General features: G+C 37.4%; 1 protein-coding gene across 1 annotated transcript in view; it reads left to right on the top strand.

The window, feature by feature from the left end:
• PLCZ1 (phospholipase C zeta 1) overlaps window positions 1-12,590 on the top strand; it is a 45,532-nt gene that overhangs the window by 28,622 nt on the left and 4,320 nt on the right. The window contains exons 10-11 of the mRNA XM_088055054.1: window positions 8,559-8,731; window positions 11,592-11,724. Coding sequence (XP_087911180.1) covers window positions 8,559-8,731; window positions 11,592-11,724 — 306 coding nt within the window. The remainder of the gene's footprint in view (window positions 1-8,558; window positions 8,732-11,591; window positions 11,725-12,590) is intronic.

The raw sequence follows: 12,590 nt of genomic DNA, 5'->3' as shown, positions 1-12,590 counted from the left end.
GCTTAGGTGCAGATGTGAGCACAACAATTGATAGTAGTGCAAAAAATTCCCAGATTAGGATATGCTACACAAGGCAGCACTCAAACATTCCTGGTCAGCACAACATCCAGGGACAGCTGGGATCTGCTGGGAGTCTCCAGTCTTTATTCAGATGAACATACATGTAGAATTTTAATTTCCAGTGCAAAACATATTCGTTTCCTGGGCAACAAAAAAGTGGGAACTTCTGCTTCTTCATTGAAAGTTATTTATTTGAATTTTTTCAAAATAAGCATGGCATGACTTCTGTACCCAGCAGGCTTTGGAAAACCTCTCACCTGTAAGCATTTTGTCCTTTTTAATGGCTTTAGTGACAATTTTACCTTCATGTGTTTATTCTTCAGTTTAAAAGATTCTCAGTTCCAGAACATATTTCTATGTCTGCCTGCTAAATTTTCTTCAACCCTAGGTAAAGTAGAGCAGAATAGTTTTTGTACCCAGATATATATTCTGTCTTTGAGTCTTTGCCAAGGCCACCTGAGGGAGGCTGTGGGGTGAGCAGGGCACTTTGCCCTAGGCTCTTGGTTTTGAGAGGTGTGGATTCACCTTGTTATGTTGAAATACACACTCATCCAAGGACAGGCACAGATTTCATTCTGTTTGTAGGGCCCTGGAGCTTATGTCACCCTTGTTCCAGGCTTCCTTTTCCACTTGTTTCCTTTCTCAGCTCCTCATATATCTTCTGTGACAAGTTACCTTCTCCATCCTGACTGTTATTTTTCATAACTACACAAGGAGTACAAAAATTACTATTTAGTATAAATTTGACTTGCTTCTATGTCCTCATAAATGTTTATTTGCAGTACAGATTTGGACTTGTGCTGGACTATCCAAGTATCTTCTCATCACCATACTGTGTGAAATTGGTTTGATTGTGTTGTGTCCTTGTGGTTCATCCACACTTAGTGCCATGTCTGGATTATTTACCTGGGGTGCTGCACTCCCTATGTGCTATCATTGATATCTACATTTTCCATTGCCATTAAAAACAATGAAATTTCATTCATTAGAGAATGAATTCTTAGAGAAAGCACTCACCAGAGGTCCTTAATTTAAAATTGAATTAATCCCCCAGTCTGCAATTTACTAGTTTTCTTTCTAGCCTGTAAATCTCCACACTTATCTCTGCAAAGGATAACCATTTGTTAGATCACAGACAGCACTGAAATCTTTCAAAATTACTACACTGGCTGTTTACTCAGAGTGTGCCTTAATGAGAAGTCAGTCTAAACATTAACATGCAAAACATATGACTTTTGGTGCATGGGGGGTTTGGGCCCCTTCCTAGAAGAATTAAAAATATGCAGGAAGTGGTTAGATCTGCCCTCTTGGTCACTTCATTTGCATCTTCACTTAAAAACGCCTCTATTTTTCACATGGGAATAGGCTGATTAAAAACAATTCTCTACATACATTATTTCCAAGCTATGTTAGATCTATTCTTAATTCCCTGATCTGCTTTAAATAGCTGTTTGGCAGAAATATAGCAGCTCTTCACAATGCAACTCCCAAAGTGAGGGTATCTCAGTGAATCTTCTGCTGATGTCCTTTCACTGATTTAACACAGACTTTTGATTTTTATGTCTGTCCCATGTCTGTATAATTCACACATCCCTCCTGTCTCCCTGCCTTTGTGCTTTACACCCCATGCACAGAAGTGCTTCCCTAAAACTCTTCAAAGGACTCTTGGATTTCTCTATGCCACCTATTCCCCTTCTTAACTCCCTTCTCCTCCCCATACCTGCAAGCTTAAGTTCCTTTAACATCCATAACTTTTCTGGCTGGGCAAAGAAAATATATTAGGTTTTGTTCAAACCTACATATAACACTGCCTTCCAGGCCTCTGCATCTTGTAATTATGAGAACTGAGTTATTCCTTCACTTCCCTTAGTGATTGACTCAAAACAGTGCTCTCTTCTGTACCTTGACAGCAATTTTCTCTAAATTGCTTGGAACATATTAACTTGGAGCAGCCTGGCACTCAGCTAAAGCAGGATGAAATGGTCCAACAGGCTCAAGATTTTTTGGGGCTGAGGACAAGACATGTAATTGTGTAAACCTAATTTCCAGAGGAAGGCAAGTTAAAAAACTCAGTAAAAAGTACAGAGTTTCCACAAAATAGCTTTTGGATATCACTGTGTACTCCCTGTCCATTCTCTGAAAATTGAGACTCATAAGAACAGGAGGTTCTGGGAAAAAAGTGGTCTCATGGAGAAAAACCCTCACTTTTCATAGTCTGTGAAAATTAGTATGCCTCCTGCATACAACTGCAGTGAGGCACTGGAAAGAACTGGTTTGGTGTATCCATGTCTCCTTTTTATTTAGTAAATAAAATGAAATGAAAAGATTTATGCAGGGAAATAAAATTCAGGACATTTATTTAAATAAACTGGTATCAGTTGTTTTATATCGACTGAAAAAAGCAACAAAAATCCAAAATGAAAGAAAGCCTCAGTGAAAATAAAAAAAGAAAGACTTAAATAACCTTTTGAATGTGGCATTTGGAAATGTTCTACATGTACCAAAGCACTCTGCAGGAATGACCAAAACATGCCATAAGTTACAGGAGAAAACCATGGTGTTGTAGGTACAGAATTTTATTTCAGAATATCTCATATGTGCTTTTTGGGGTGTGCATAAATTTATATGCTGCTGTTGAAAGTTGTATGATGGGTTTTTTTCTTCCTGATGGGTTTTTTTCTTCCTGTAGGTTTTATTTTGGACTGTGACACTGAAATGCAGCTTGGCAATTTTGTCACATCTGTTTTGTGGTTCAATCTTCTGTGCAATAATATGACAAAATATGGTAAAAAATGATTGTCAATGATGCATGAAAAGAGGAGTGATAAAGAGCTCTCTAACTAGTTCTGATTTTAACCTCTGAAGCAACCAAGGGCAAAGAAACCAACTAATTTTGATCTTGGTATGCCTCACCTGTGCAAATCAAAATGACTCAAATCTGACCCTGCTTGGGTTCTGTGTCAATAACTCTATTATTGCTCTCTTCTACTGGATTTAATGGTCCAGAAATGCCTCCTAAGGAAGTGAAACCTAGAGGACTAATTTTTTTTTTTTTTTTTAATGTTTTCCCTTGAATTTCATTGATTTGGTCTTCACAAAGAGTGAAGTGGTACAGCTGATTCAGGTGTAGACACCCACAAGATAGGTGGGATAATATGATTCAACGTATGAAGCTCTCCAAATGCACTCAGCTTTCCTTTGGAATGGCTCCAAATGCTGGGAGTGGTTTTGAATGAAGGTTTTATGTCCCTTCTGCAGAAATGCTTCTACTGCCAGGTTTATGAAAAAGCTCTTGGGCTATTCTGTAGCCTGCTTCTTTTTAGGCAGTTTTTGGTGTGTGTCATAGATACTGGAATTTCACTTTAAAGCAAAGAAACATTGAAATTCCATTTTATCAGTTTTTCCAGCTGTCTTCACTGCAGACAACCAATAGAATAGTAAATAATTTATGTGAAGTCTAATAAATTTTAAAGGAAGATGGGAAAAAAATTGCAGGAAAGCAATTGTTTCTGAAGTCCTTGCTGATCTTGTTCTAAAACCTGTCAGTGACTCCAGACTAAAACAGGACAGGGAAGCTGATAATATTCACTTTTCTGCCAAGAATCACAAGTTAAGTAAATTTTAAAAATTATTTTGGAAACGTTTCAGGTGTAAAATTGGTGAAATGACAACCAAAAATACTCAGACTTACACTGAAGTGTGACTTTCAGACTGACACATTAATTAGACAGCAAAAATCAATTTAGATTTTTGGATCTGATAATTTATCAGAAATGCTTTAGGTACTTTTCCCATGAGAATCTCACAAGAGAGGATCTCTACTTAAACCCTTTGCAGATATACTTGGACAATGGAGGACTCTTAATCACCTGACATCTCTTTTCCAGTAGAACTACTTGTAATGAAGTAGGAGCAACGTCAGCAGTTAAGAACTGTGTGACTGAATTCTTCACATTTCTAATGACAGTGTCTTTAGAGCCATAGTATTAAACTGACCCAAAGACCATACAAAAAAGACTGACTGCACATTTTAAGGATGTTATGTCATGCAGTTATGCATTTATTCAGCTCTCAGAGGAGCAGTTCCTCTTCCTATGGCAGAATCCCTCACGTTGTAAGCCATTAATAAATCAAGCTTCTGTAGAATGAAAACAACCATTTCAAAATGTGTAGGTGAAAACTAAAGCCAAAAATTATCATTAAGATTAACACAATTTGGAGTCTGTTAGGGAAGAGAAAAAATACAATTTTATTGATTTTTTTTTTTTTTTGCCAGGAAAAGAGGTGATACTTTTTATGCTGAAATGTATATTGTCCTTATAATCTTGCTCTGTGTTGTAAGGAAATCAATCATTATGTATTTTATTTTTTTTTTTCTGGTAGAAAAAAAAGAGGTTTTTTCTTTATTTTTGGTCTAGTAGACCAAAGTCCTTGCTCATAAAGTTTGTGTAGGGTCTCACCTATTCACAGGTTTATTCTCCTTTCACTTTGAAGCTCTTCCCCCCTGTCCTGTTATGCCCTTGTAAATAGTCTCACTCCATCTTTCCTGGACTTCTGAAATATTTCTGCAAATTTGGGCAGTGATGGATTGAGTGCAGCTGTGACCTGCATGTGAGAAGAAAGCCTAGACAGCCTGTGCCCAGCTTGGAGAGCTGATGTGGAATGAAAGCAGTGGCTTCAAATCCAGTCCCACTGATCATCTCATAACCAATGGCAACATTCCAGAGCATTAGGATATGGTCCTGTTTGCAATAGCATTTCCCAGGCTGTGTGGAATTCAGCTCAGATTTGGGATATCTGAGGCATAGATTTTCGTTGCATTCATTGTGAGTGGCCCACTTTAAGAGCACAGACAATTGGAAAGAGCTGAGAGCAAGACAAGAAGGCTGATAAAAGTGTGATCTATTATATCTCTTTAGATTCAAATGGGTGAGGTAAACCATGGAGATAGGAACATTGGCACTGTGAGTGCTTTTTGAAGATGAGATTTTTTGAAAGGGCATAAAATTGATACATTTTGAAATGCATTTTTAAATGGCATAAAATGCAATTAAGTAACTCATTTCAAGAAAAAATGGTGACAAATGTGTCCTTATCTATTTTAAAATCTTCCCATTTAAATGGGAAAATGCATTAAAACTTATGGTTGTGATATAGCTAATAGAACCAGGAAGCAAAGAAGAAAAAATAAAAAATTACAATTTAAAAGTCCCACTGGGAATATTAATGAGAGGCAGGATCAAAAATGTGCAGTTTTCCTCAATGCCTTCAAATCACAGTCACAATTCTCATTTTGGTTTTAAAAAGCTTTTGCTTTTAGTCAATAAATCAATTATGTCTTGAATGGTGGCACCTATAGAAGGTGCTGTATATGAATATTTATAGTATCTTTAGTTCTGCAATTAGTGGTGGAACTGACTTCAGTTAACTGCTTGTGATACAGAGGTTTGGGGTCAAAAATAGTATTCTTCTGTGTATTGTGGATCGGCTCACCTTTTTGGAGCCAGTCTATTTCCTAACTTCAATTTGCCATATGAAGTTATTTACATCTGGGGCTTACTGGGACTGCCATGGCAGCTTTGGTACTTTGCAAGATGATTTGAGTATTCAGTACTCTGATCTGAAGGGGATTTAGACTCATGGTTCTAGGAATAGTTAAATCTGTTTTAAGTGCAGGAATCACAGTGAAGAATTGCTTTGCTTAGGTTGTTCCCCAAGCCCATGTTTTGCTGTGCTGCTTTGATTTTGATGTCAATATTAAAATTCTTCTGGTGCTTAATGAAAAGACTGAGGACAAAATTTAATGTACACAGTGTTAAACTTCAGATGCCTTTACTTCCCCATGAAAAACATACATTAAGATTATGTATTGCTCAGATGGTTTCATTGCAAACTCATTTGGGTTTCTTTCCAAAATAAACTGTCAGTTTAAAATCTCTCATCATACATGCATTAAATTTATACTGTTTCATAAAACAAAAGTACAAAGAATATTATTGAACAGTTCTGCTCTTGAATTCACCAAAGCTGAAATGAAACACTGGGTAGAAGTTCAGGATTGTTTGCAGAAAGATATTGCTCAGCCCAAGCTGCTGGGCATAGCTTTTAGTTTATGATCCTTGCCATTTCTCAAGAAGTGTTAGGGCTATACTGCACCTGATTAAAAAGAAAAATTGTACATCAATGCACCATAAAGTAGTGCCCTGGGAGGCTCCAAGCAGCTATGAGCCCTGTAAAGAGTTTTAGTAGAGGTTTGCATCTCAGAGAATATGACACAAAATCTCACATTTGCTTAATCACCTTAAAACTTGCAATACAAAGAAACCAGTAAGTAAATTAAAACTACTGTTCCATGCGTTTTTTAACTTGTTCTTAAGGTCAAATTAAATTAAGTGAAAACACAGTGCTGATGTTTGGAGATATGAACCCATAATAACATTGCCCTTCACTTGTGTTGCAAAAGTAATTTTCCTAATGTGATAAAATATAAAGTATTCTCGTTTGCTTGTTGCTGTTGTTACATCAGATTTTCCTGCTTAGTTGCCTATAAAACTTGGTAAATTTAGCAATAGTCTCATTATGTGCAATCATGTAATTTGGTTCATCATGTGGAAGCTGCTATTTGAAGCTGACTGTTCGATGTGCCTAATTTCAGTTGCACTTTTAAACCCACGTATTCTGAAAGTGTGGTCTAGGACTCACCTGAGGACTGAGAGATCCTGGGTTATCTGTAGTTCAGACTTCCAGGGGCCACAGGGTTGCAGCTCCTGTAGCATCCTCTGCACAGCTCGATTCAGTGCATTAAAATATACAAGCATCATATAGCACCACATTTGGGGCTGTTTCTGGATGATGTGTTGAGTCATAAAAAGAAAATTTTGAACTGCTGCCAAAACCATACCAAGAAAATACCTGCCCTGTTTAAAAAAGGCAATGGTGTGCAATGGGCAATATGAACACTCTGAAGTTTGATTTCTGTTGTTAAAGGTAAAACAAAATTCCTGTGTATATTAACATAAAATCATGTCTTTATCTACATTAACAGATCAAGTGTTTTGTATAGTTTTGTTTTGGAGGCTTTTTTTGTTTGTTTGGGGTTTTTCTAGACAAGGTTTCCAGTTATTCCTACTTGCTGCATGTTGGTTCATGATGCAGAGCAATTTTAGCTAGCACAGATGGGATTCCTTTCAGATTAAACAGATGATGCACTCTGGGAGCACTTCATGTATTCCACCCATTAATTGGTTTTGAGACTACAGAATCAGAGCTCTTCAGAAGTAACCCCACCAAAAACTTGTGTTTATATATCATATCATAAATATCAGGTCCATTGTACCAGCTGCTTCATTCCTATTTGTGTTGTTTGCTACAGAACGTTTTAAAATGATCATCAAAGCAGTGAAGGAACGAAAAATTTTTGCAGTGAAAACAATTTTTTGTGTTTTCTACTTGCAATAAGGATTTTTGCATTATGTCAAGTGTTCATTCAATACATTCATATTATCTCCCAGGAAAATGTAATAAGGTCCTCTTTATGAATTATTTTGAGTCACTTGAACTGCTTAAAATCTTCCTTTTTCATTCCTACCAAACCATCCTTTTAAGTAAATGACTTCTTATCATTCTCTGTTTAACACATGTCATGGGTTCATAATGTCGTAATTCATTGCTGATTTGACTTCTGTATTTTCTATTTTGAATGTGACAAGAAGCTCCAATGCACTGGAATAGGGGAAAATTCCATTAAACAGGTCTATTTCAATGGTGGCTTTATCTCATGAATTACAATATCCTGTTGATGAGAAGTGTGATATTTTATTATTGGTGCTGCAGCAAGCTGAAAATGTTTTGAACTGCCAAGGAAAGGAAAAAATCTGTCAGGTGTATTCTTACAATAATCACCAGTACTTGAGGATTAAGCTCCAAGAGAGTGTGCGCTCACATAAATTTAAGAACACTTTTAAAATTGCTTCTAGTTCTATAAATTTATATGTATTTTCACTGAGTATTCTAACTAAACTAAAGCTTCTTAATCTTCTGGGTGAGATGTTTTTGTGATGAATTCTGCACCATAACTAAGGTAAGATACAATCCTGTGGTTTTGACTTCTGCACCAGACCTTTGATAGCAGTTTGGAATGCAGGGTCTTGCTGTTGTAGAGAAACTAGGATGTGAATTCAGTTCTTACAGAGAGAAGGATCTTTTATTTCATATTCTCCAAGGTCTAATTTAGAAAGAAAAGGGAAAAGAGATATATCAATATAAAAAAGATCTATAGATTAGTTCTTAAAACAGGGTGCAGTTCTAAACAGTGCACTGTTTTTGTGCACAAATAATTAATTACTGAGTATCACTTAATTTAAGGGAAACAACAGGATCCTACATATGAATTGAGAGATGTAGATATCTTAAGCTCATTTGAATTTTTTTTTAACATTTGTTTTATAAAATGCTATCAAACCTAATTCACTAAAATCAATACTGATATAATTTTACAGTGGCCTTAAACTTCCAAACACTGGGAACACAAATGGAATTGCAAGATGGAAAATTCCTGGACAATGGTGGTTGTGGCTATGTGCTGAAACCTGTATTCTTGAGGGATCGCAATACCACATTTACACCCCGAAATGTGGGAGGATACAGCAAACCAATGTCTCTGTCAATAAGGGTAAGATGACTGAAGTGTTGTTTTGTTCCATGAAAATGGGAAAGCAATTTTTATGTAGTTGAGATGAAATTATTATCTATTTTTTTCCCATTTTATTCCTATTCCTGTTTGTTGGGAACTAATGCTTTCAACAAGATGGTAAAACTCTCACAGAGTATCAACTGCTGCTTGGGTGCTTTCCCATCTGTATTTCACTTATGCTTGCTAAAAATATGTAGGGGTTCAGAGCCTCCAAAAATCTGTAAAAATACATGGCTTTTCATGATGCTGTACAAAGAAATATAAATAATGTAGCTGGCAAAGGGGCCAGACAATTGTGCATGTGGAAGCTGAACTGAAAACACAGAAATCAAATGTGCACTTTGGGTGTTATTTCTTTCACTATCAATAATACCACGTGTACTATTTAAAGATAAGATAGGAAGCTTTATGCTTCTTTTAAGTCTCATTATCTTTCTATGCATATATAAAAGACTATTTGTAATCCTTAAATGGTATAAATAAGTGTGAAAGGAGGGATGAATTAATAAGTCTGAATTATTTCTACTTGTCCCAAATTCTAATGTGATTTACTTCCCAAAAATACTTGAAATGCATGCCATTTACTAATAAATGATTAGATAAGGCCTTTATTTTGAGGTCAAGTAGATTTGTTGTAATTGTTCACTAATTAGAAAAGTCCCTTTTCCCAATGAAAAAGTTATATTTCTGATTACACAGAATACCACTTGCATAAATGATATTTAATTAGCATATAATTAGTGTGTAATTGCTATTTTGTTTCTTTCAGAGTAATAAATAGCAGAGATAAAACAATAGTTAGTGACAATTATAAAATACTTACATAATGCACACACCTAATCAAGAACATTTTAGTGTCCTGACAGTGAGCATACCAATTGTGAATAGACATTGCTAGATGATTTCAGGCAACTAGGCAAATACATCACTTATTTTAGCCCTAATTTGTATGAAGCTGGAATTAGGATGAGGAGAAACCCTGAATTGTAATGCAGGAGTCAGACAAAATCATTGTCAATGCAGAGGAAGTGTCTGAGTTTGGAAGGAGCTGGAGAAGAGAAAGGCTGTGTTTAAGATTGAGGACTTTAGACTGAGACTTCAGGCTGGGTAGTGCAGGCTGCAGAGAGGCAATGGCATCCCACTGGCTGAGGGAATGAAGGGCACAGAGAGCCCCATTCATAGTCAGCAGCAAAAACCAGGAAATTGTGGTTGAAGACAAAAGGAATTTGGAGCAGGAGTCAAAGGAAAAGCAGCTTCTGCTGAAAAAGTTACTAACCAGATGAATGCAGAAATGACAACAGAAAGCAAAGATAGAAAACATCTAAGGGGCAGATCTCTCAGAATGAATGAATGAATGAATGAATGAATAATAGAAAAATCACATAGGGCCTGATTTTACTGAATTCCTTATCCTTAACCCAATGTGCCACAATTCCCATCAAGAGGCATAGAGCCTTTGAAGCAGAAATAGGGATGACCAAGGTGCTTCCCAAATTTTTACATCACTCTGTATGTCTGCTTCACCTTGGATCTCAAAAATTGATTTGATTTATGGATTTGGGTCACGGTGTGCTTAAAAGAACTCACTCTTTTCCCGTGCTAGGGGAAGCTTAGACTAGGTCTAGCAGTGGGTCATGCAGGCCTTGGCAATGGCACTCAGGACATGGCAAGGATTCTCCCATGTCCTTAGTGGGCAGCCCATCAGTGATTGCAAAGATTCCTGGTGAAGGCAGCAGCTATTCCTTAGGAAGAAAGAGCATCAGTGTTTGCCAAGCCACTGCTTTTCAGTATTTCAGGCTAGAACTTCTCTTGGGGCAAGGTGCTACAAGCACTGGAAAATACCAAAGCAAAACGTGGGATTTGTGGGTTTTGATTTTTGGGGTGGTTGACAGGGGAATAAGAATCTCTTATGATGCTTAGGCCTGAGACCGGGATCAGGAGTCATATGTTTCACCTGCACTTTCAGGCTTGTATATCTCTCTCAATACATGTTATATGCTGATCCTTAAAAGGCTGATTACTGCACAGATATTTACTCTCTCCTAGCTACCCTGAAATATAGATAAAAAGCAGACAAAATTGTGATTTTCATAAATCCTGTCTTAGTCTGGGTGCCAGATTACAGGACAGTCTGAGACAAAATTTCCTGGTTTTGGAAATTTTGGTCAAAACACATCAGGAAGCCCACTGAATGGAGAGTTTTTGTCAAATACTAAGGAATACTGTGCAAGAGATGAGGCACAGGTGAGGCAGTCTGCTACATACCCTGTAGCACAATGCTGATGTCACGGTGGGTCTTGATGCTGATCCACTCCACACAGATTGGAATTCATGAGCTCGATAGCAGAAAATGTAAAAATCACTGTAGGCTGATTCCAAGATGATTATTTTGTACAGTAACAAAATATAATTTTTATGTATAGCTATTGAATAAAAAAACCTGAAAATTATTGTTTAAAATATGATTTAAGTTATTTATTTATCTATTTATTTATTCATTTATAAAGAGGGTGGTGAAACACTGGCACAGGCAGCCCAGAGAGGTTATATGTATCCCATCCCTCTAACCATTCAAGGTCAATTTGGACTGGGCTCAGAGCAATCTGATGTAGTTAAAAAATGTTCCTAAACCACAATATTTCTAAAAAATTATATATAAAAAAAATAAATTAGATGGGTAGCACCATATTCTTGATTCCATTGTGTTTATTGCACCAGTTAATGACTGGCATATACTTAAAGTAATTTCTTTTGAAAGCTATTTCTATTATGGCTACTATATGGCTCTGGTGAATTAGTTCATTCCTACAGTTATTTCTATACAACTTTAATTTTCCAGCTGATCAGTGGCCATCAGTTACCACCCAGCAGCATGTCAAGGACCAACAAAGCTGACCCCATGGTGCAGATAGAAATCTACGGTGTGCCAGAGGACCAAACAAGAAAGAAATCTAGTGTTGTAAAAAGCAATGGTGAGCATCAGTCTGCTTCTCTAGGCTGTGAACAAAGCACAACAACATTTTATAAGGAAACACCAACTTTGCATCCCAAGGAGTTATAGAAAATGCAATTATTTCTCTCTAGACTAGGATTTCCTGGCACAAAATCTGTAGTAGAAGTTCATGCTGTGTGCCATTTTTCTACACTGGTAGATTAAGGAAGCACAAACACACAGCTGGGAGCACTCCCCCTTTCTAAAGGAAGGTGGAATTTTTTTTTGCACACTGCTGTGGGCTCATCCTGGACAGCAGCTGAGCTCCACAGAGCTGCTTGCTTGTTCTCCCCTAGTTGGATGGGAAGAGAGCTGGAAAGGCCAAAATGAGAAAACCCTCAGGTTGAGAAGAAGACAGTTTGATAGATAAAGCAAAAGCTGCCCACACAAGCAAAGCAAAATAAGGAATTCATTCACCACTTCCCATGGGCAGGCAGGTGTAGAGCCATTCCCAGGGAAACAAGGCTTCATTTTGGAGCTCTGAGGTTACTTGGGAAGACAGACACTGCAATTCTGAATGCCCTCCCTTCTCCCTTCCCCCCAGCTGTGAGCATGACACCATTGCTAAGGAACATCCCTTTGGCCAGCTGGGGTCAGCTGTACCACTTGTGCCTCCTCCCAACTTCCTGGGTACCCCCAGTCCCCTCATTGGGATGGGGAGGCTGCTCTGCAGTGAGAAAGACAGAAATCTCGACACTGTGGAAGCCCTGTTCAACAATAGCTCAAACACTGGGGTGTAATCAGTGCTGTTTGAGTCAAAAATCCAAAATGCAGCACCATAGGGGTTGACATGAAGAAAGTTAACCCTATCCCAGCCTTAACTAGCACACGAGGTTTTCTTAAGAA

This window comes from Pseudopodoces humilis, chromosome 5, assembly GCF_049639895.1.
Source record: "Pseudopodoces humilis isolate 2021_Gansu_Grassland_sample_001 chromosome 5, ASM4963989v1, whole genome shotgun sequence".
In the NCBI taxonomy this organism is placed as follows: Eukaryota; Metazoa; Chordata; class Aves; order Passeriformes; family Paridae; genus Pseudopodoces; species Pseudopodoces humilis.
This window is presented reverse-complemented; position numbering and strand designations above follow the sequence as displayed.